Here is a 25,171-nt window from a genome sequence, read left to right as displayed (position 1 = left end):
AAGAAGTCAGCTTCATTTCTAGGAGGAAGAGAGAAGAGCAACAAGGATTGACTTTTGAAAAAATATTTGAGACTTTTGGACTTTTCAGGTGATAAGAAACTCTAGTAAAAACCACTCCAGAATTTGGTATCTGCATGACCTTGTGACTTGAAGCGCTTTCCGGTTTTAAACGCTGTGCTTCTCCCCGCACAGAGCTCTCAGTATGTGCAGTGTGTGGCCGGGTGTCTGCAGCTGATGCTCCGAGTCAACGAGTACCGCTTTGCCTGGGTGGAAGCAGACGGGGTGAACTGGTGAGCGCCCTTTAACATTTAAAAGCATCTCTCCTTGACAATTTCAAAGAAACGAATACATTTAATCATCTAAAAGAAGGTTTTTTTTTTTTTTTTAAAAAGTATCTTGTGTGAGGTTTCTGTGCAGGAGACTCTCTAGCGACTCAGGGCTCCCGGTTTCCCTGGAGGTGTGTCAGGTCGGCTCCCTCTACCTCGTATGGAACGTTCCAGACTCCAGCAGGAGAGCAGGCACTCAGCACAAGCACAAGCATCTTGTTTGTGCACACAGTTTAGGTTTCCCTGTCATTTCGGAGAACTTTGGTTTCCGTGTAGGGAACGGATTACCAGTCAAATTCCCGCAAGTCAGCCAAGGGCCAGCTTTGCAGGCAGCGCTTTCTGAGGATAGCTGTCTCCGGACCATGACGTTAACTCTTTTCCGCACAGAAGCTTAAAGCTGGACTACACAGATGGTGTTTCCAGTCTTTTTACTTTGTTAAAAGTGATCCAGTATTTTGGGCAATACAATAAGGAAGGATAATTATTTCTTTCACTATTATATCGTCTTCCTAGGTGATTCCATCATTCTCCAATTTTCTTATAATTTTAGTCTTTAATATTTATTAGCAGAGTTGAGAATAATGGATGAATAATGATGAAATAAGATCTAGGATGATGAAATAGTGTGATTCTTCAAATTATAGTTAACAATCTCACCAAGATCACATAGTGTATCTTAGGTTTATAAATAGGTCCAATGGACCTGTATTGTAATTGCAAGATAAATTGAATTTTATTCTATTAAACAAAAAGTAGATTTTCTTTTTTGTTCTTTGGAAGACCTGTAAGAGAGAATAAAAGTCATGAAATACCAGTTTATACAAATAGTTATAATTGCTCAAAAAATATACTCAAATACTAGAATTTGGTCCAGTGGACCGAGGCTAACGAAATGCTGCTGTTCAAAATATTGTTGGCACTAATATTTTGGAGGATGGTAAGCAGTATTAACTATTCGGTTTAGCAACAAGAGCAAGCATAAGTACAATCTAGAATATTCCATGTTCAACCTACACACTTTGATATGCTAATGCCCACTAACAAGGTTAGTAGTAATCAAATTAATACAGAGACTTTTAGATTGAGAACAGGCATTAATAAAGGTAGAATATGTTAACTTGCTGATAGTAGGGCAATTTAGAAAAGTCATTGAAGCTTTTCACTTTTTTAGAAAGAAAACACGTACTTTTTACTCCGCCATTTCTTTTGTTTAGGGTCGAGTTTCCTTTTTTTCCTTTTTGGTGCTCCTCAAATCACAAGCAGGGATCCTGAGAGGGGAAAAAATTGTAAGCATAGCCTGTTTGAGGAGGGTGGTAGAAGACTGGTGGTTTAAGACCCCAGGACCTTTTTATCTCTGCGTAGTTTCCTTTCCTTCTTTCTTGGTTACACGAATGACACACACTCTTTCTGAATGTTTCTGGGCCCGTGTAAGACCAAGAGTATGCTTTGACTTCACTGGAAAGTCTGAAGATTAGCACTGATTTTTTAAATACTGGAGCTAAAAGGGGGCTTTTGCTGGGGTAATTGCTTCCCCAAATCCAATGGCCATTTATGAACCTTTATATCCTGACATTTGAAGTATTTTGAAAGTATAAAGTAGTATATAAATGAAAGGTAAGATTAAAAAAAAATATTGCATGGTGAGATACGAGGGGCCCACGGGTCTGACGAACAGCAGGAAGTGTGCACGTCAGCCAGTCGTCAGCTGTTTGTCTCCTTAGTCCCTGCGTTGGCATGATTTAAAGAGAAAAATCTTAATTAAAAAGCAGAGCACAAAATAGTTATTTTGGCATCATGGACCTTAACCTCCTTTCTGATCTTGGATTTGACAGTTTGTGTTTCTTGCGCTCTCTGCGTGATGTTATACCATATATTATGGGGGGTAAAGGAAACATATGTGGTCCTTTCCTTTGAGAGATATACAGCCTAGCTAATTTAATGTGAAGAAATTAAATTCTCCTTAGGTGTAAATTTGTGAACTGGGTTTCTGAAAACAGGTAAATAAAGGGACTCTCAAGTGTCAGAGAGCCTACTACCCCTAAAGCGGGGAGCAAAGGGTAAGAGGTTGGAGTTGCCAGGATTCACGGGCTGCAGGAGGGGCTGCATGAAGTGAAGTTCAGGCCTGGAGGGGACAGTACAGCTCAGCTGGGGCTGGGTCCCCACGCTTGAGGTCGGGCACCCAGACGGTGGGTGCTAGTGTCTCGAGGGTGCAGGGACGCTCGTCCTGCCAGAGCCCGTGCAGGATGAATTCAGCCGCTGCCGCGGGTGAAGAGGCGTGCCGAAGTGACGCTGGCAGGCACAGGAGGTCGACAGGAGAGGTCCCTTCTTCCTCCATCCCCGAGTCAGCCACGAGCACCTCCTGTCGCCGAGCCAGCGGGGAAAGCAGAAATGGGGAACGCGGAAAGTGAATTGTCAGCCACAGCATCCCAGAGTGTAGCAGGCTGACCTTAACAAGTGGAACAGTCAGGGCGCAAAGGAAGCCAGGTACCCAGGTGCTGATAGTGTAAAATGCTGTGCTTTGACCGCTGTTGAATGCTGACATCAATATTAAATAAAAACAGGCCTTACGTACCAACCAAAAGTAGAACAGGTTCAAGGAAGAAATCATGCATGAGAAAATTAAGGACAATTTGGTGAATTTATAAGTGTATACAAATCACAAAAATGGGGAAATGGCACAAATATAAGCCTTCCACTAAGTTAGTAGTTGTAAATCGTAAAATTAGATTTAAAATGTATTTAATTTTGTTAATAGACTTCTATTTTTTAGAGCAGTTTTAGGTTTACCGAAAAATTGGAAGCACAGAGTCCCGTACGTGCCTGCCCTCCCAGAGTCTTCCCTATTACCAGCAGCTGGTGTTAGTGTGATGATCCCTTTGTTTCAGTTGATGAACCAATATTGATATGTTCTCACGGACTAAGTTTACATTAGCGCTCGCTCTGTGTTGTACGTTTTGTGGATTTTGAGTTCTCTTTAACCTCTCTGGTCGCTGTTTAACCGTCTGATTTGATGGTTTCTGTCCCTTGTGTGAATATAGGCATGCCCCAGGGAAATTTCCTTAGCGCTTTCCTTGGTGTAATCTGTCATTTTCACACCACTTTCCCAGTTTCCTTATCGGTAAGGCGGGAGGCTGAACTAGAAGCTTCTGGGGTTCTGACCCCAAATTCGATGAATGGCTGTGTTCAAATTCAGACTCATGACAGGCTTTTTCCAAACTCATTTCCTCTTTTTTCTGTCGAGTTTCCTAAATATTTTTAAAGCTATAAATGATCCTCTTGGATCACTTTCAGTCAGACTGAAAACCTTGATTATACCCTCTGGCTTCACTGAGATGTACATCCACTGTGTCACCATGTCCTGAGGCTTTTACTTCTTGAGTGTCCATCAGGGTCCTCCTACTGTTCCCTCTGTGGGCCGTGCTCCCTGCAGCGAAGGCGGTGGTGTCCTCGAGACTCTGGAGAGAGGCTTACATGATGCCGTGCAGGACTGGCCCTCTGTGAGCAGGGGTCTGGCTTGCTCGTTCCTTCGGGGGAAAAAAGAGAGGACGTGATTCAGAGAGACTGATCCATCAGTGCAAAAAGAACAATCAGTTATTTCTTCTCTCCTGTTGTGCTGTCATGTTAAATGTTTTCTCAACGTGTGTTCCTTTTTAGCATCATGGGAGTTCTGAGTAACAAGTGTGGCTTTCAGCTCCAGTATCAGATGATTTTTTCTATATGGCTCCTGGCGTTCAGTCCTCAGATGTGTGAACACCTGCGACGCTACAACATCATTCCTGTTCTGTCCGACATCCTGCAAGAATCTGTCAAAGAGAAAGTGACAAGAATCATTCTTGCAGCATTCCGGGTACGTGTTTTTTTGTTTGTTTGTTTTGTTTGTTTGTGTGTGTGTGTATAAGGCATTTTTTTTTTTTTACTGTGGAGTATATTTCAGGGCTTTTAGCAGGTGGGGAAAAGTTGCTTGTTCTCCATGTAGTTATGGAACTGTGGCATCTTGGTGAGCTTGGAGTAAAATATCAGTTTGTACTCATGGCAGGGGGAGTGGACAGGTGGGGGGAAGCTGTCTAAATGGATGACACCTAAGAGTGGCTGGGAGATGGTAGACCTACAAATCCAAGCTATTGGCTTTAGAATTTGTGTTTTTAACCATTGTTTGTTCTTATGCTTTCTTTAAACAAACAACGACAAAGCAAAAATAAAAGGTTGTGCAGATGTATTGCAAAACCGTAAATGGCATAGACACCACATTTGCCGAATACGGTCATTAACATCTTTCAGATTTTTCTAAGCAAATAGAGATAAATATATAAATAGGTGTCTAACTTTGTTTTGCATTTAAAAATAAGAGTGGTGTCATGTTATAAATACTGTTCTATAACTTTATTCTTAACAATATATAATAAATGTGTTTTCATTTTCCTGTAGTAGATCTTCAGTATTCTTTTCAGTGGCTATATTCTGCTGTGTTGATGTAAAGTGGTTTATTTAATCAGTGTCCTGTTGATGGAAATGTGAGGTGTTTCCAGTTTTTTTACATATGTTTTCCCACCTTGATGAGTATTTCGGTTGGGTAAGTTCCGGAGATGGAATTGCTGAGTCAAAGAATATACTTTTGGGCTTCCCTGGTGGCGCAGTGGTTGAGAGTCCGCCTGCCGATGCAGGGGACACGGGTTCGTGCCTCGGTCCGGGAGGATCCCACATGCCGTGGAGTGGCTGGGCCCATGAGCCATGGCCGCTGAGCCTACGCGTCCGGAGCCTGTGCTCCGCAGTGGGAGAGGCCACAACAGTGAGAGGCCCGCGTACCGCAAAAAAAAAAAAAAAAGAATATACTTTTTACCAGTTCTTAAAGATAATGTCAAATCACCTTTCAAAAATGTACAAATTTATGTTTCCAGTAATTATATATTGGGCAAGAATACAGAGAGTCCCTACTTTCTCTTAGTGCGTGGACTTTTTTCTAAATTGGAAGCTGTTCATGAAGTTGGCATGAAAACTCTTTTAAAAAAATAGATTTTCTTAATTGGTGAACTGTTAGGAAAGATAGTCATCCTTGATTCAATATCTTTGCAATTAGGTTATCCTAGAAAGATGTTTTGGATTATTATTATTTTTTCCCTTTGTATGACTTTCATTTCTGGGAAGTAGAAAGATCAACAGTTGCCTGAGTGATAAACATGGAAGTGAATCATATTTTTTCAGCTCATATCTACCTACCCTTTTCTGTATGTTAGTTACTAATTTTTTACATTAAAATATCTATCTTTCCAAATGTTGAAGGTTGTAAACATTTAGCACAAAATTATTTCTTTTGATAATTTGTTAATAAGGTGACTTGTTTGTTTAAGGTGAAATACAGGTGTGGGAGGAACTGCTGTAGAGCTCAGGGTCTTATTTCAGCTGTTCTCTTGTTTCATAGCCTCTATCTCCTCACTTGTATCTTTCCCCCTCAGTTTTGATAAACTTACATGGTTTTTTATAAGTGTCATTTAGATAATATAGTGAGTGCTGTGAGGTTTAGGAAGAAATCAGATACTAATAATTTATAGTAATAGATTGAGATTTAATCTAAAGCTCAGCATAAGCTGCTTTATTTTGTTTTTGTTTTTTTTTTAATTAATTAATTTATTTATTTTGTCTGCGTTGGGTCTTTGTTGCTGTGTGTGGGCTTTCTCTAGTTGCGGCGAGCGGGGGCTACTCTTCCTTGCGGTGCGCGGGCTTCTCACTGCGGTGGCTTCTCTTGTTGTGGAGCACGGGCTCAGTAGTTGTGGCTTGCAGGCTCTAGAGTGCAGGCTCAGTAGTTGTGATGCACGGGCTTAGTTGCTCCGCGGCATGTGGGATGTTCCCGGACCAGGGCTCGAACCTGTGTCCCCTGCGTTGGCAGGCAGATGCTTAACCACTGTGCCACCAGGGAAGTCCATTTTTGTTTTTTTTTTGAGACAAGCCATTTGTCTTATCAAATCATTTATTTATTTATTTATCATCGCAGTTGATTTATAATATCACATTAGTTTCAGGTGTGTAACGTTGGTTCCGTATTTTTATAGCGTTTACTCCATTGAAAGTTACTCCACAGCAATGGCTGTCGTTCCCGGTGCCGTACAGTGTGTCCTTGCTGCTCGTCTGTTTCACACACCGTAGCTCATATCTGTTAACCCGGACCCCCGTCTTGTCCCTCCCCCACACCCCCCAGCATAAACTGCTTTGCCATAATGTATGCGGCAGCTGTTCTAGCTGAGCGTCCCACAGACCTTGCTTCGTATTTTGTCCCTTCTCTAGTTCCTCCTCGCATTGATTTTCACGTTAAGTCATTATTATGTTAGATAAAAGGGTCATTGGAAGCAGGTACCTCTAATATGGGTATACGGTAGGTGAGAGGTGTTTGTTGATGTTAGCTGGATCCTACCTTTGAGCTGTTCCCTCCCCCTCTCCGTCCCTCCCCCTTCCCTATCCTGTTCTATCCTATCCTATCCTTTCTTTTTCCTGTTCCTCCCCCACCCCCCATTTCATGGATTATCTGTCCACCTCTCAATGCATCAGATGTTTATTGAACACCAATTATGGAAGGATGAATATGACAAGATACTTTTTCTCAGGGACTTTGTGTTTTGTTTGAATCTGTCTTTGATGGAGAGACTTCATGAAGTCACCATGATGAATGTTTATGGTATACAAAGTTCAAAAAGTCACAAGAAGTATAAAGCCAGACTGAGATTCTTAGTTTTCTTTTGACCTGATTTGGGAGCTCTCCAGATTGATTATCTGCTTTTTATGGAAATTTGAGGGGTACAATAGCATAGCCCTTTTCTAATTTTCCTTTCCACGTGGTGTGTTAGCAAGAGTTTAGGCTCTGGCATAGATGTGCCTAGGAGTGAGTCCCAGCACTAGGTTGCTGGGAGAGTGGTTTGAACTCTCAGAGCTGATTTCTCCACTTGTGAAAGGTGGTTAATGATACTTAACTCACTTCAAGATTGAGTAAGAATTCAGCGAAATAACAGACAAAGTGCCTGGCAATAGTAAATATACAATCTGTATTTATTTTCCTGCCTTTTCGCTCCATAAAAGCATAAAATACTAGCAATTTGCCTCTTTAACGCCCACCTGTAGAAATTGCATTCTAAGTTAATGTGGAACCTAGGCAAAGATCAAGTGTTGTTCTGTTTGATTTAAGAAAAGACAGCATGAATATTTTACTAATGTTTATTTAGCAAGATTTAAAAATCTTATTTATACTTCATTTGTAGTTTCAATTTTTTACCCACAATGTGTCGAACTTATGCTAATTTCTCGGTTTCTATTGTCTAATTTGGATTTCAGATTATTTAAAATACACCCAACCTATCGACAGGTATATTAGTTTTTTGGACTCTCCTTGATAAATTGGGAGAGTATAATCATTGCATGGTTATACTGAAGACTGAATATCAGAAGAACATCTTTAGACATCCAGAACTTTCATGTACACAACTGAGTTAAAATCAAGCCATTAGTAAGGACATAGTAAAGCCATTTGATTTAGACCATCAAATAGGTGTAAAAAAGAACGTGTTCTTTTTTTTCTTCGTTATTCTCAAATTCCTGTAACCTTTAATAAAGATTTCACCGATGAGGTTGCTTGAGGATTGTCCAATTATGCACTTTTCCCCACATCCTGAAACTCAGGAGGGGAAGTTGTGTGTTTTTGGAAGCTTGCTGAGCTGCTGTGAGCTGAAGAAATCTAGCAGCTGTTAATTTTTTTTTTTCCATTTGGCTGGGTGACTTTATTTTTGAAAATGTCTGTCTCACTTATTCATAGCAGGTGCTGAACTCCAGGTCTACATGAATGTTATTCCATTGGTTAACTTGATATGTCAATCTTTCGTTTCTAAAATAAATTAGAATGTTTTTTGAGGCTGTGACTGAGAAAGACATTCAAGACCATATTTGTTGTGTAGAGTTTTTCTCTTTTTAGCCCTGTTTAGTCAAGAGCCTCCGTAATATGTCAGATAATAAGATAAATTGTATTTTACAACTGCATGGTTTTCAGCATAAAAGCTTAGAAAGAAATACCACCAAATTGAATTTGGATTTACATTAGCTGTACTAACCATGATGTTTAACTCACACCCACACACATATGCACACACAGACACAGACAAACACAGACTTACATCTTCCTGTGCAGACAGTTCACAGTCATAACCCCTTCAGAGAGACCTGCTCTGGTTTGGGTGTATGGGGACTGTTTTGCCCACTGCTTTGACATAGAAGTGTTGCTATCAAGAAATTTTATTCCTAGGTCCATCCCTCGTTCCTTATTTCAGGAATTTATCTCTCTTGTTTATTAGATACCAGGTTTGGAAGAGGTTTGGTAAGACTGAGACGTTTTTAATCTTGGGGTGAGTCCCGTAATACGGCGCTACTTCGGGTGTGGTCTGCATGTCAGAGCAGTTCTGTCAGCTGTTGGTTAGCAGCCTGCAAGGGATAAATAAGTGCAGAAAGTGAGAGCAAGCATTTGGAAACGTACAGTAATTTGACACGTCTGTCAAATTTAATAATATAAGATTTGAGCTTGTATTTTGCATGTCTTTTAAAGTTCATTTTTCTAGAAATTCATTTTTATTGTATTTTTTACTGAAAGTATTTGTTCCTGACTGATTGGAAATTGAAAATCAAACAGAACTGGTCTTCACCACAGATGGTTTGAGAAGCACTGCCTTAACATGTATGGTACAAGGTTAGCAGTTTTGGTGAAGGAAGGATCTGAATGGTCACATGGTTCCACCTTGTTCTTAGTGAAGTCAAGGTCGCCCTGCACCGTTACTTGGACACAGGCCAAAATGATATTTACGCTTTTGATTTTGTTGAGGTGAAGATGCCATTGAGTTTAGCGTCTTTAAAGGGTACACGGCTGCCGGATGATCTAGGTTTGTTTCTGGTAAATTCATTTTCCAAATATTTTTCACAACCTTTTTATTCTTTGTAATGAGATGGAGAGATGAAATTAAAACATGTTTCGAGGGAAAAACAAGTAAGGTTTATTGATTGATTTGACATAGGCTTGAAGGAAGGGGGAGCGTCAAACATGACTAAATTTCCAAGTGCTGTTGTCTTAGAGAATTGAGAGGAGAGATGGTTTCAGAAGAGCGCCATCGGGCTGTTCTTTACCAGTTACACTGACTGGGTTGAGGTTATAGTTGAAACTGTTAGTTATGATAATATCTTAAATATGAAGTGTAGCTCTCCAGACAACAAATATGTAGGACCATATGAACAGAAGGGTTTTGATACGTTTCTAAATTTAGGAGGGATAATAGTAAGAAAAGTAACTGGAAAAGGTAACAGAAAACTAAGTAGACTAATAAGTAAAATCTCACAGAAGCGAGGGGTGAAGGGAGGAGTTTCATAAAGGGAGACGTTATCAGAATTCCAGGCGCCCTACAGCTTAAGGTCTTCATTTGAATTCCATTATGGTCAGAGAACATGTTCTATATGGTTCCAGTTCTTTGAAATTTAAGATTTGTCTTATGCTCATCTTACAGTCTGTTACGGTGAATGTAGCATGTGTACTTGAAAAGAATGCATGTTTTGCAGATGTATCACATTCTGTAAATGTCAATTAAATCAGGGTGGTTCATAGTATCGTTTGGATCATCTCTGTACTGATTCTGTTGTTTAGTGGTTCTATCAATGATCAATTGCTAAGAGAGAGAGTTGTTAAAATTTCCAGCTGTTAGTGTGGATTTGCCTGTTTCTCCTTTCAGTTCTGCCAGTTATTGTTTCATGTATTTTGAAGCTCTGGGTTTTTTTTAACTTTTTATTTTTTAATTTTTATTTTTTTTAATTTATTTATATTTATTTATTTTTGGCTGCATTGGGTCTTCGTTGCTGCATGCGGGCTTTCTCTAGTTGTGGCGAGCGGGGGCTACTCCTCGTCATGGTGCACAGACTTCTCATTGCGTTGGCTTCTCTTGTTGCGGAGCATGGTTTCTAGGTGCGTGGGCTTCAGTAGTTGTGGCACGCAGGCTCAGTAGTTGTGGCTCTCAGGCTTTAGAGCGCAGGCTCAGTAGTCGTGGCTCACGGGCTTAGTTGCTCCGCGGCATGTGGGATCTTCCCGGGCCAGGGCTCGAACCCGTGTCCCCTGCATTGGCAAGTGGATTCTTAACCACTGTGCCACCAGGGAAGTCCCAATGCTCTTGGTCTTGATATCTACTTTATTTGAAATTAATATAGACATGCCAGCTTTCTTCCACTTACGGTTTTCCATCTTTTAGTTTCAACCTGTGTCTTATATTTATAATTTGTCTCTTTGAGACAACATATACTAGGGTCTTGAATTTTTATCTGTTCTAATAATCTCTGCCTCTTAATTGGAGTGTTTAGTTCACTGACTTTAGAGTAATTATTGGTATGGTTGGATTTAGGTCTGCCATTTTATTATTTTCTTCTGTTTGTTTCATCGGTTTTTTGTTCTGTCTTCCAGTCCTGCCTTCTCTTATGTTAACTGAGTTCTTTTTAGAATTCCAGTTTAATTTTTCTATTGGCTTTTAAACTGTTCTGCTTTGTAGTATTTTATTTCTTATAGGTTGTTTTGGTGTCACAATATTTATCCTTCACCTTTTCCATTATACTTGAAGTTAATATTAGTTCTCACCAGTAGTGCCCAAGTGTTCTCTTTTCTCCACAATCTGGACAACACTGGCTGTCTTTTGTTTTTTGATAATAGCTGTCCTAACAAGTGCAAAGTGATATTTAACTGTGGTTTTGACTTGAATTTCCCTGATGATCAGTGATGTTGAACACTGTTTCATGATCTGTTGGCCTTCTTTATGTCTTCTTTGGGAGAATGTCTATACAGATCCTCTGCCCATTTTTTAACTGGCTTGTGCTTTTTTGTTGTTGTTGCTAGTGAGTTAAATGAGTTCTTTATGCATTTTGGATATTGCCCTCCTATCAGATATATGGTTTGCAAATGTTTTCTCCCATTTTGTAGGATGCCTTTTCATTTTGCTTTCTTTGTTTCTTTGGCTGTGTGGAAGCTTTTTAGTTTGATATTGTCCCAGTTGTTGATTTTTACTTTTGCTGTGCTTTTGATGTCATATCCAAAAAATCATTCCCAAGGCTAATGTCAAGGAGATTTTCCCCTGTGTTTTCTTCTATGAGTCTGACAGTTTCCGGTCTTATGTTTAAGTCTTTAATCCCTTTTAAGTTAGTTTTTGTGACTGGTATAAGATACGGGTCCAGTTTCATTTTTTTGCATGTGGTTATCCAGTTTCCCTGATGACATTATTGAAGAGACTATCCTTTCCCCAATAGGTTTTCTTGGCTCCCTCGTCAAATATTAGTTGACTAAATATGTACAGGCTTATTTCTGGGCTCTCTATTCTGTTCCATTGGACTCTGTCTGTTTTATGCCATTACCATACTGTTTCGATCATTGTAGCCTTGTTAGTTTGAAATCAGTATGTGTGACTTCTCCGGCTTTATTCTTCTTTCTCAGGATTGCTTTGGATATTTGGAGTCTTTTATATTTCTATACACGTTTTAGGATTGTTTTTCCTATTTCTGTGAAAATTGGAATTTTGGTAGGGATAGATCTCACTAATTTCCATATGCTAAGCTAAATCTCTCTCTGCATTTATTTAGCATAATTATTAGAAATATAACTTCCTTGCAAAAATAAAGAAATTTAAAATTTTGGTACAATTGATTTAGAATTGTTATTCCAGGATTTTTTTGAGTGTGGGAGATTTGACAGGCCTTCTTTACCAACTTTCTGAAGGTGGCTTTCTTGAGAGCTTGTTTGTCCTTGTTCTAGACCTCAGCATGAGCATGGTGTTTGCTCTGAAATATTGGTTAATTCAGTGAACAGTTTATCTTCAGAAATACTTAGATTCCTTTGCTGATTTCGTCAGTACTCTTAAAAATCATAGAAGAAAACTGAGGAATTTGCTTGAATGTCACAAAACTTTTCTGATAATTACTGAAGCAAGAGAGTTTTTTTAATTGCCGTCCTTTGTGCACTTACAGGTTGATTGGACGGAGAAAAAGATCAGTGACTGGGAACTAGAGAGATACTTGAGGAAACAGTCTTTCTTAGCATCCTAAGGGCTCCATGTGGCCAAGAAATGGAGTGTTCATGGTGGTGACCTCAAGAGCAGGGCTGTGAGGAAGGATGGTGATGGACCTCACTGTAAATGTGTTCAGTGTTTCGAGGCTTGTCTAGGTCAATAACTTAAAATGTTTAGTAAGCCAGTAAGGAAGGAAGGAATCAGAAGGATGCTCCTGATGTGGGACACATGCTTAGAAAAGAAGTCAGGGTTTGTGATCCAGTCATCCACTTAAGGTGATAGTTAACCTGAGAACAGGAAGAGGAGAGAGGATGTGAAAGCAGGTGCAGAGAACATCGCATAACAAATTATACCATTTCTCATTGTGTCTTTGTCTAACCCAGAACTTCCTAGAAAAATCAACTGAAAGAGAAACTCGCCAAGAGTATGCCCTGGCTATGATTCAGTGCAAAGTTCTGAAACAGTTGGAGAACTTGGAACAGCAGAAGTACGATGACGAAGATATCAGTGAAGATATAAAATTTCTCTTGGAGAAACTTGGTGAGAGTGTCCAGGATCTTAGGTATGTTATTCCTTTTAATTCTCACAGGCTGGGTATATTGGGCCTTGTTTGACTTGCCTCATATTTTAAGGAAATTTAAATTTGTTACGAACTATAAACTCAAAAGATTGCACTAAAACATCATGTCTTCTATTGAAAATTGAGGGGTATGGAAACACTGGCTCACCATCATGGCAACCGTTGGTCAGAGCTGTGTGTTATTTCTCCTCTTTCAGGTAGATCCCCACTGTTCTCTGTTGTCTAAAGTCTGACCTGGTGTTCTACCACGGTTTGTGGGTGCCACCCTTTGAGAATCTCCCCCCTGGTTTAAAATCTTTTTTAAGCAGCAGTCATTGTTAATTTGTGGAGGAGGTCTGCTTAGATATGGAAAGAGTATTTTTTCCTGCTTTTTTGAAGTCCCTATTGGTTTTATTTTTTATATTAAAAATTATGCAAGTGATGTACATGCAGTAAAGAAAAAAAATCCCTTTTTTTTATACAGTACAGAATACAGTACAGAATACAGTACAGTACAGAATACAATACAGTACAAAAGGGACAACACGCCAGTCCCCCCATCTTCCCCACCTACTTCCCCCTGCCCCTCTGGTTTCTTGTGTTCATTCCCAAAAAACCCTAGCCCTCCTCCCCCTAGCATGCATGCATGTGCGTGCGCGCGCGCGCGCACACACACACACACACACACACACACACACACACACAAATAGGGTTCTGCGTATTCTTCTGGTCCTGGTTCTTTTTTGTTTAATAATAGCTTGATGATTTTTTCCATTAACCCACGCATTCTTTGTTTTTGAACTATTGATACATTTTAAAAAGAGAGTTACTCACTAGAAATAGATAGGGTTTGGGAGCCAGGATAACTCCAGTTTGAATTGTTTGGCCACTTTGTCCACGTGTGGCACTGAGCAAGCCTCTTGACATTTTAAAGTCTCAATTTTCCTTTTGGTAAAATAGTGATAAAAATTCTAACCTTGTAGGATTTTCCGTGAGGTGTCCAGCAAGTGCCTTTAGTATAGTATGTGTTCCAAAAATGTATTTACCAGATAATTCAGTGCAGCCCATAAGCTCAAGCCCCAAAAGCTTTTATAGAGATGGGAGCTGTCACCCATATCAGTGGTTTGTATGGAGCTTTGTGGAGGAAGGCAGATGATTTTTGTCTTTTTATAATTTCAAATATGAATAAGTTGTTTGTAATATAATAGGCCAGCAATAGGCTTGCAATTTATACAAATTCTATTTTATTATGTTTATTTTTAAAAATTATCATTAGTTCTTCTGTAATAATGATTTGAGACCCTTTTAAAAAAATAAATAAAATTAGTGATAGCTTTCTAAGTTATTTATTCCATGCTAGCCAATTGTTATTATTTACTGATATTTCATGTTGAATTTGGTAATTTGAAAAATACTGCTGTTTACATAAAGCTAACATGGTGATGGGAGCAATTGAAATAGATTTGTCTCTTTATGTTGTTACAGGTTTAGCATATTAGTTAAACAATATTAGGTTACTTCTTATACTAAATAGCCTTTCATTAAATTACTACTTTATTTAACAGGTTACTCTGATCAGCTTAGCCAGTGAAGAATCTTTGTTATACTGAATTATCAATGAGTATTAAATGGCTACTTCTTTTTGAAAATTTTACTTGAAAGAAAGTACAAGCATATCTTGTCACTTTGTTCACTGGCTAACCACATTAAAGCAGTTTTATATTATGAAGATTTGAATAACTGTTGCTTGATACATAGTGAATAATTTTTGAATTAAAGTACATTTTAGTTTGTTACATGTATAGAGCTTTTTGTTTTTAATTAATCTGTAGTGGGCTAATTCAGTTAATGAATTACCTCTGCATTGTTGGTAGTCACATTTAAAAATATCGTACTGAGGTATGTGTTTTTATTTTTGTAGTGTAGTATCATGGTTTGTCATTTAAAGTATAATAGAATATACTATTTTATTTTGTGTTAAAGTAATATACTTTACATAAATTTATCTTTATGTATCTAGTGGTCTGGCAAATACAGTGTTTTAAGAGGCATGGTAGAAACAATGCTAGATTATCAGATATTTAATTTATTTTTATTTATTTATTTATTTATTTATTTATTTATTTATTTATGGCTGCGTCAGGTCCTCGTTGCTGCGCACGGGCTTTCTCTCGTTGTGGCGAGCGGGGACTACTCTTCGTTGCTGTGTGTGGGCTTCTCACTGCGGTGGCTTCTCTTGTTGCAGAGCACGGGCTCTAGGCGCGTGGGCTTCAGTAGTTATGGCACGCAGGCTCAGTAGTTGTGGCTCGTGGGCTCTAGAGCACAGGCTCAGTAGTTGTGGTGCACGAGCTTAGTTGCTCTGTGGCATGTTGGATCTTCCCGGACCAGGGCTTGAACCCATGTCCCCTGCATTGGCAGGTGGATTCTTAACCACTGTGCCACCACGGAAGTCCCTATCAGATATTTTAATGATGTACATACATTTATGTGTATATTAAGGTTAGAATTTTGAAAGCAAGTGGTCCTTTTAATATCTCATGGTGAACATTCAAATTTGACAGGAGTACTGGACCTTAATACCCTGAATAAGTTTCACATGATTTATTGAAGATTAAGCCATTTAAACTTGTTTACAGGTAATATTTGAATGTACAAAGGATGATCAGTCTTTGTAGTTAAATATTTAGTGAAGATGTTTTATTTTTTAAAACTTTGGAGTATCTATCTCTCAGATTCTTATAAACTTTGAATTCTTTTTACAGCTCATTTGATGAATATAGTTCAGAACTTAAATCTGGAAGATTGGAATGGAGTCCTGTGCACAAATCTGAGAAATTCTGGAGAGAAAATGCTGTGAGGTTAAATGAGAAGAATTATGAGCTCTTGAAGTAAGTTTTAAAGCCAGTTTACACTCTGAATAAACCCCCATCCTTCCACATGCTCGTGGACACCTTTTTGTCCCTCTTAAAGTTTTTAGATATTCCATGGCTTTAATTTCTATTTTCTTGCTTACTCATGTGGTTGAATACCTTTTCGTGTGATTATTGGCCATTTGGATATCTTTTTTCCCAGGAGAAGTGCCTGTTCAAGTTTTTGTTTTTGTTTTTGTGGGAATTCTATAGGTTTCTTGGTCATATGTATTCATCACAGCTCTTCTTCTACCATATCAAATGCCACTAACTCTTTACTTTTGATGTAGCTCAGTTTGTTATTTATGGCTAGTGCTTTCTTGTGTCTGGTTAAGAAGTTTTTGCCTACCCAAGGTCCTGAAGATATATACTTCTGTGTTATCTGCTAGAAGCTTTATTGTTTAACCTCTCACATTTAGGTTTCCATTCTGTGTGGAATTGGTTTTTGGGTAAGGTGTATAAGGTAGGTCAAGATTTGTTTTTTTCGTTACATGGATATCTAATTGAACTAGCAACATTTATTGAAAATAACATTTTCCTCACTGCTTTGCACGGTTCCCTTTGTTATAATAAAGATGACCTAATATGTGCAAGTGTCTTTCTTTCTTTTTTACTGAGATACAAGTCACATACCACACAATTCACCCATTTAAATTGTATAAATCAGTATATTCACAAGGATGTGTAACCATCAACACAGTCAATTATAGAACATTTTCCGTCACTTCAAAAACAAACCCTGTATCCTTTAGCTGTCATTTCTCTGTCCAACCATCCCCTCAGCCCTAAGCTTTTACTTTCTGTCTCTATGGATTTGCCTATTAGGAAAATTTCATGTAAATAGAATCATATAATATTTGTTCTTTTGTGACCAGCTTCTTTCATTTACCATAAGGTGTTCAAGGTTCATTCATGTAGCATTTAGCAGTACTTTGTTCCTTTTTATGGTCATATAGTATTCCATCATAAGGATATATTACATTTTATTTATCCACTCATTAGGTGATGGGCATTTGGGTTATTATGAAAAATGCTGGTAATAAACATTTGTGTACAAGTTTTTATGTGGACATACGTTTTTATCTCTCTTCCTTGAGTAGACACCTATGAATAGAATTGCTGAATCATATGGTAACTCTGTTTAACCATTTCAGGAACTACTCAACTATTTTCCAAGTGGCTGCACAATTTCATATTCCCACCAGCAGTGTATGAGGATTCTGATTTCTCCATCTCCATGTCAGCACTTACTATTGTCTGACTTCTTGATTCTAGCCATTTTAGTGAGCGTGAAGTGATATCTCATCATGGTTTTGATTTGTATTTCCTTGATGGCTAACGAATCAGGCATCTTTTCATGTCCTTATTGGCCATTTTATATCTTTGGAGAAATGTTTGTTCAGATTCTTAGTTCATTTTTTTAATGGGCTGTCTTTTTAGTGTTTAGTTGTAAGAGTGTTGTTATATATTTTGGATGTAAATCCCTGATCAGATAATATGCTTTGCAAATATTATCTCCCATTTTGGGGTCATCTTCTCAGTTTTTTGATAGAATTACTACATATATACCTTACTGTAACTGTTAAAATTAATAGACTTTAATTTTTAGAATAATTTTAGGTTTACAGAAAAATTGAAGGGAGTACAGAGAGTACTCATATACCCTCTCTTCCTCCACCAGGCACAGTTTCCCCTATTTTTAACATCTTGCCTAAGTGTGGCACGTTTGTTAATTGATGAACCAATATTTATACATTATTATAACTGAAGTCCATAGTTTACATTCAGGTTCATGGCTTTCTGTTGTACAGTTCCTGCTGTGTCACAGTGTCACACAGAATAGTTTCACTGCCCTAAACACTCCCTATGTTTTCCCTTCTTCCCTTTCCCTGATATTGTGGGAATTGTGGGTGGTGGATGTTGTGAATCTGAAAGTGACCTGTTAATGTGTGTATAAAGGTTTGAAAGCTGCTAACTTACGTGCAGTAAATCATGTGTAGTGTATCGTGTGTAGCAGTGAAACCTGTAGAAAATACAGTTATATTTGTAAATGTCTATTTTCAGGAAAGTATTGGCATTATACCTTTGCTCTGTTGTGCTCTAGAAAAGAATTAGAAATCAATCTCTCTTTGTATTAAATTTATTTCAGAATTTTGACCAAACTTCTGGAGGTGTCCGATGACCCACAAGTCTTAGCTGTCGCTGCGCATGACGTTGGCGAGTACGTTCGGCATTACCCGCGAGGCAAGCGGTAAGTGAGGAGCCTTGGTCTCACCAGGGTGTCCCGAGGCGTTCCGCACGGGGTCCTAGTTCATATGCTCCTGTAAAGTAGCCTTGTTCAGCTGAGGAGCTGACGGGGTGAGCGGAATCAAGGTGACCGTAGTACTGGGACTTGTGATAAATGATAAACCTAATTAAAGATGGGAAGTATGAAAACCTAAGCACGCATGTATAGTCCTGTTGTGCAGTAGCCAACGGACATCACACCAGAAATTTCATGTTCAGGGTTTTCTTTGGTTTGTATGATTTAATTCAAAAGCCATTTTGTTAGCGCTGGTGATTTTTAATTTATTATTTGTGGTTACATTGTTATTGACCTGAGTAGGTTCCAAGTATAAAAGGAAATATAACACGTGTAAGAAAAGTCACAGTAGATATATAGTCACGGAAGGATGTGTTTCCAAGTGCTGAAGAGTGAGGAATTCCCTCTGGGAGGGGACAGGTAAGGCTTTGCAGAGGCGGTGAGGCTGGCTCGGTCATGTGAAATCACGTAGGTACACTAACAGTGAAAGGATCGGAGTTGAGGGAGAAAGCGTTAAATGAGACTGAGGCTGTTGTATGCTGTTTGGAGAAGCTTGTTACATACCTGGCACGTATCAAGCAGTCATAAAGTTTGGGTATAATTATACTGCATTATTTTTCTCAATTCAGTACGTTTTTTAAAAAAAGATGCTTTAAAAAATAAAATATAAAAAGGCGTACAGATAAAGCCTCTCCCTCACCCCTGACCCCATGTGCTCATCTGCGAGGTTGTCTTAAACCACCAGAAGCCCTGCTGCACTAAGGTGCCACTTGTCACGGACTCTGGTGGCGATGTCACTCACCAGGCAGCACCGACTGCAGCTCCCACCCTCCCAGGCTGGGGTTAAAGACACTCGCCGGCTCTTGCACGCCCCCGCCCCCCCCGCCAAGAGGAGCAGAGAACCTCCTTCCATTCGTGAAGCAAATAACCATTTTCACTTTGCTTTTGTGTCTGTAGTAACTGGGTTTTTCAGGGGGTTGAGGGGGCAGTGACAGAAAGCAGTGCTGGTTGTCAGTCTTCCTGGTGTTCTTGAAAACAGGAATTTTCTCATTTGTTTCACTGCCTACCAGGTCATGTGGCATGTTCCATCATTACAGGAGAGGGCAGATATCTTAACAAATCAAGTCTTTTTCAGGAAATTAACATGGCTCCTATGGGGTGCTTTTTAACCTCGTGTTCTCTGCTGTCTGCATCTGCTTCCGTATCTGGTTCACAGCATGGCAACTGCTGGGCTTAATATTGATCTGATGTTATTTCAGACAGAAGGTGGTATTCAGTATACTGGTTTTTAAGCAAGCCACAAATACTGGTGATAAAGAAGTTAATACTCAACTGCCTATAGAACACTGTAATCTAGATTACTGCAACAGTCCAGGTTGATGATATTTGCCCAGACTAGGACATGAGAATAACAATTGGATTTATCATTAGGGATTCAAGAGAAAATACATAAAAACTTTAAATCTGTGATTTGGAGAAAATGATATTTTAAAAAAGACACGTGTGTTGGTTCACTTACCTGTATGGTAACTTTTCTTTGTAAAACCACTGGGCAGTTCGGAGTTGGGGCTTTCTGCTAACAGCTTGCATTTGAAAGCAACTGCAGCATCTTCACCACGTGGCTTCTGGCCCCCAGGGTCATCGAGCAGCTCGGCGGGAAGCAGCTGGTGATGAACCACATGCACCACGAGGACCAGCAGGTGCGCTACAACGCCCTCCTGGCCGTGCAGAAGCTCATGGTGCACAACTGGTAGGTGCCGCCCACCCCCCGCTGCTCTGTTGGGCCTCACGTCCCCGTCCAGAAGTTCTTGTGGAAAGGCTCCGATGAGTGGTGGCTTTTAAAAGCAGTGATTTTGATTAATACCTAGAATTAGATTTTAGCCGTTCAGAGCAGTGATGTGATAATTTAGAAAAAACAGCTGCGTTAATGTTCTGAAGAAATGTATATTCAAAGTACTAGTATCAGAAACAACTCCAGAAGTAACTAAAAGGACCATTACGACATAGGTGAATAAGGTTTTTGAGAGTTGAATGGAATTCAGCAGGACTATTGATTAGAGACGCTACAATTTTGCAGGGTTTAACTGTTCGGCGTACGGTTAACCTGAATGGATTTTTACCAGTTCACATGAAAACAGTAAAAGCTGATTGATCAGTTAAGATTCAGCTCTCACATTTCATCCGTTATAGCCTTTTGCTTTTGAAATAGTAGCCAGAGTCACGTTTTTCCTCTTGCTTTTCTTTTTTAAGTCAAAAGTATTGACCTTTTTGTACTCAAAACAAGAAAAATTAGAGTGACTACTTAGATACAATGGTGAACCATCTGTGTCCGTGAGCAGACAACGCTGGACTCCCTCGGCCGTGGCTGTTTCAGCAGTAGGTTGGCTGTTCCGCGCTCTTCTGAGCTCAGATGCCTCTCTATTCCCCATCCTTGGGAAAGATGCGCTAACTGACGGTAATGCTACTGGTAGTTCCAAAGGACAGATTAATGGCACGTCCAGATGCTTACGTGTGAGAGATGCAGGCAGATACAGGGTAGGAGAGGATCCAGGATTGCCACCGTGACATCATGGATTAAGTGTTAGGATCCTGCCACTTAAGCACTTTTCTCATGAGTGCTGACATCTATGCGTTCTTCCAGCACCTGCTCTTTGAGCACTTAGTTTGTACCCTGTTCCGCTAGGCTCCAGACAACAGGTGTGATGGAAGTGGGTGATGAGAGATGGCCTTTCTGAGTGGTCCAGCAGCCAGGCTGAGACAGTGATGGAAAGGAACCAGTCACCCATCTCCAGTGTTGGGGGTTGGATTTCAGGTGGAGGGAACGGGAGAGGAGAGGACCAGGAAGCAAGAGGGAGCTTGGCTTCTTTAAGAGCAGCGCCTGGAGACATGTTTGGGTGTGACAGCTGGGGGCTGGGAGGCGGTGCTAATGGCAGCTGGTGGGTCGAGGCCAGGGATGCTGCTCAGCAGCCTGCATTGCACCCAGTCCCCACCACAGAGAACTGTCAGCCGTGCTGGGGTTCAGAGGGTAAGTTGAAGGAGTGGGTGAGGCCAGGATGAAAGGAGATGGGCGAGGCGAGGTGGCCGGGATCTGATCACGGAGGGTCTGGTGGGTCCTTCTGTTGGATGAGTTGAAAGCCATGGTTAAGGTTTTAACAGGGGAGTGACAGGATTTGATTTATATTTTGAAAGGTCTCACAGGCTCCTCTGCGGAGAGTGGATGGTTGGGGGTGAGTGTGGCAGCAGTGGTATCTGTATGCAATTTAGAGCGAAGTATACACAGACCATTCGAATAATTCTCTGAAATAGAATGTCACCTAAAATGTTGGGAGACCACTGCTCTAAGCCACAGTTGCCCCATCTGTAAAATGAGAATACTGCTTCTCGGCTCTCGTGATTGTTCTGTGGATTCAGTAGGACCATCTTGGTGAAGGTTTCAGACTCTGCCAGTGCAGAGTAAGTGCTGGGTAACTAGTAGCTCTGATTAAGTGTCGTGATTCTGGATGTTATTTTCAGTGATTGTTTTCATGTGCTCTTGTGTAAATCCTTAGAGATAAACACTTGTACTTTCTAACGTCAGGAAATATGTTTCCCATGTATCGGGCCACTTATTTGGAATCATACGTATGTTGATTTTGAACTTGTTAGATTGCAGAAGTGGTGGCAGCAGACACGACTCTCTAAACAGGAAAGCAGACGTTGCCGGTGATCGGATGCAGAATTACTTGTTTGTGTGTGTCATGCCTTGTTTGTCTGTGGCTCATGGACTGTTTAAAATTCATACAGTACAGGTACTTTTGAAATTTGGACAAGATTAGTTTTCTGGGGCTATTTTACTAGTTTTTAGATGTTAAAGTAAGCATAGACGACAGTGTATATTGTCCTTCAATTTTGAAAGAGATTCTTCGTTGTTTCAGTTCTAATCTTCCTTGCTATCTCCTTCCTGTGTTTCAGGGAATATCTTGGTAAACAGCTCCAGTCTGAGCAACCGCAGGCGGCAGCTGCTCGGAGCTGAATGGGCGCTCGGCCTCGGGGTCTCCAGCCACTCCTTCACCTGGGGCAGAAGACCTGGAGTGCGAGTCTCAGTGATTAGGGTCAAGAACAAACAATTTCTCATTTTACGTGTCATTTTCTTCTGTTGTGTAGCTTTCCCCAGTGCTGATTTCAACACGAGTGTTTGCCCATTACTTTGTATTAAAGTAGGCGCTTCCTGTATCTAAGGAAAATAGTACTGTTACATATACTGCTTGTAACTTCTGTATTTATTGTTCTCTGGGAGTGAATGTAGAATTATTAAACGATTCTCACTCCAAGTATGTTCTTGTCTTTCTTTGTTCCTGACTTGGCCTTTAACACAAATACCTCTTGTCCCAACCAAATTAGGAGAATTGTATTTGCAAAATAGTGAATGGTAAATAAATGTTTTGAAATTATATGTATCTCTGTCTTCCATCCGTCCATCCATCCATCCGTCCGTCCATCCACACATACACACTGCAGCAATCCTCTGCTAATATTCAGAGAACTTTAAAATGTTAAATTAACTCGATGTGATGCTGTGGTCTAGAAGATATTACATAATTATTGACTCTGTTCCCCACACTGTACACATCCTACTTGTGGCTCACTTATTTTGCACCTGGAAGTTTGTACCTCTCTCTCCTATTTCTCTCCTCCCCCATCCCCTCCCCTCTGGCAACCACCTGTTGGTTCTCTGTATCTACGACTCTTGTTTCTATTTCGTTACATTTATTTGTTGTTTTTTAGATTCCACATATAAGTGAAATAATACAGTATTTGTCTTATTCTGTCTGACTTATTTCACTTAGCATAATACTCTCTAGGTCCATCTATGTCGTCACAAATGGCAAGATTTTCTTCTTTTTTTATGCGTGAGTAATATTCCACTGTATATATACACCACATCTTTATCCATTCGTCTGTTGACGGGTGTTTTGGTTGCTTCCATATCTTGGCAATTGTAAATAGTGCTGCTGTGAACACTGGGGTGCAGGTATCTTTTTGAATTCATGTTTTCATTTCCTTTGGTTAAATACCCAGAAGTGAAATTGCTGGATTGTATGGCAATTCTGTTGCTAACTTTCTGAGGAAACTCCGTACTGTTTCCCGTAGTGGCTGCACCTATGTATACTCCCCCCAACAGTGTGCATAAGGGTTCTCTTTTTCTCCACATCCTCGCCAGCACTTGTTTTCTCTTGTCTTATTGATAATAGCCATTCTAGCGGGTGTGAAGTCATAGCTCATTGTGGTTGTGATCTGCGTTTCCTTGATGACTGGTGTTGTTGAGCGTCTGTTCCTGTGTCTCTCGGCCATCTGTGTGTCGTCTCTGGAAAAATAGCTATTCCAGTCCTCTACCCATTGAAAAATTATTGTTAACTTGTTTTATTGTTTAAAAAAATTTTGTTTTGGAAAACTTCTTTTTTGGGTTTTATTGACCCTTATATTTTAAAAGCTGTGTGAAAGGGACATCTCACTGGCAGGTAAAGCTTGTTCCCACACCTTGTACCTGGACAGTCACAAATACCAGATTTATAGAACATACCCAACTGAAAAAAATCTTCACACTTCCTGTTTAGTCACATCGGAGTAATTGAGGTTAGTTTATATATAGTTAAAATGTAAATAATTTTGTACCTTTAGGTGTCAAATCTTGGAAAGCACAGAGCCAAGTTTTGATGCTTTTGATTTATTTGATAATTGCTTAAAAGGTGCTCCATTCTCATCCTTTGCCTTGGAAAACAGAGAATATTTGAGACTAAAATTTGAAACCATTCAAAGTTAGTAGCTGTCAGTCACTTTCCAAATCTGAACTTTGTGATGAAATCACTTTTGAGTTCGAAATTTCTCCCTTATTTTTATTTATTTATTTATTTATTTTTTTGTGGTACGCGGGCCTCTCACTGCTGTGGCCTCTCCTGTTGCGGAGCACAGGCTCCGGACGCGCAGGCTCAGCGGCCATGGCTCACGGGCCCAGCCGCTCCGCGGCATTTGGGATCTTCCCGGACCGGGGCACGAACCTGTGTCCCCTGCATTGGCAGGCGGACTCTCAACCACTGTGCCACCAGGGAAGCCCTAATGATGGTTTTAATTAAGGCTGAAAAGAGTATTGCCGCACATGCCTCCCTCTGTAGACACATCTGTGTCCCTCCCAACTTTACCCACACACTGCCTTCTGGATCCGGGGCTTCTCTTGACGCCCAAGCCCACCCCCCTCGGTCCCATGCAGGGGGAGGCCAGGTGGAGGGGTTGGGGCGCTGCCCCTGCTCCATAGGGGCCGGTCCCAAAGCTGAACTGGCCCCAGCCTGGCCCCCAGAGCTTCCTCCTGGTGCCTCTCTGGCTTCTCTCCGGGCACAATCCTGGTTCCCTCAGTTCTCCTACTAGACTCCTCAGAGCCACAGCATTGCCTCCAAGAGGCCTCCCTGGCCCCAGTCTTGCTGGCCTCTCCCCAAGGCTTCGAGCTCTTGAAAGCAGAGAGGGTGTCTGACTCCCTGCCCTGCACCCAGCCCCTCAGCAGTGCTGGGTAAACAGAGGTGCTTGATTTGCATGTGAACGATTTACACCAGAAGTGGAATGACTTTCCCTAAAAGAAGCCTGTGGAAGAGTCGATGGCCACGTTCAACAGCATTTACTCTGTCAGTAGAGCGGGGAGGGATTCCTGGACCCAACTCCTGGCTGAACCTCAGGGAGGTCCTGGCGGGGGTGGTCCCCATAGAGACGGGGGCTCAAAGTGCAGTGAGGGGCGCCAGGCTGTGCCGAGCTGCCTCAGGGGCCCCCAGCCCTCGGCCTTGGAGAACAGGCAGCGTTCAGCTGTCGGATGGCAGAGACTGAGCCATGAAAGGAAGGGGCACTTGGGGATGAAATCGGCTTCGTTTTTAAGTGTCAAGAGGTGGGCAATGAATTGCTTTCTTCCTTCCTCAGGCAGGAGGGCTGGGAGGACCTGCGGTGGGTGAGCAGACCTCCTACGAAGGATGATACTTGCCATTGTGCTTCCTGGGGCTGAACACTTTTTG

The 25,171-nt window shown here is 40.6% G+C and overlaps 1 protein-coding gene across 2 annotated transcripts in view; it reads left to right on the top strand.

The window, feature by feature from the left end:
* Positions 1-22,510, top strand: part of ATP6V1H (ATPase H+ transporting V1 subunit H) — a gene marked incomplete at its 5' end in the record, with an annotated part of 47,339 nt that extends 24,829 nt beyond the window's left edge. For both annotated transcript variants that reach the window (XM_079722186.1, XM_079722185.1), the window contains 7 exons: positions 193-290; positions 3,981-4,173; positions 12,757-12,935; positions 15,695-15,820; positions 17,991-18,092; positions 19,780-19,893; positions 22,095-22,510. In XM_079722186.1, coding sequence (XP_079578312.1) covers positions 193-290; positions 3,981-4,173; positions 12,757-12,935; positions 15,695-15,820; positions 17,991-18,092; positions 19,780-19,893; positions 22,095-22,155 — 873 coding nt within the window. In that variant the 3' untranslated portion in view covers positions 22,156-22,510. The remainder of the gene's footprint in view (positions 1-192; positions 291-3,980; positions 4,174-12,756; positions 12,936-15,694; positions 15,821-17,990; positions 18,093-19,779; positions 19,894-22,094) is intronic.
* Positions 22,511-25,171: the final 2,661 nt, after the last annotated feature.

Source organism: Hyperoodon ampullatus, assembly GCF_949752795.1.
Source record: "Hyperoodon ampullatus genome assembly, chromosome: 17".
In the NCBI taxonomy this organism is placed as follows: Eukaryota; Metazoa; Chordata; class Mammalia; order Artiodactyla; family Ziphiidae; genus Hyperoodon; species Hyperoodon ampullatus.
The sequence above is the reverse complement of the archived record's forward strand: the minus strand, read 5'-3'. Positions and strand labels throughout refer to the sequence as shown.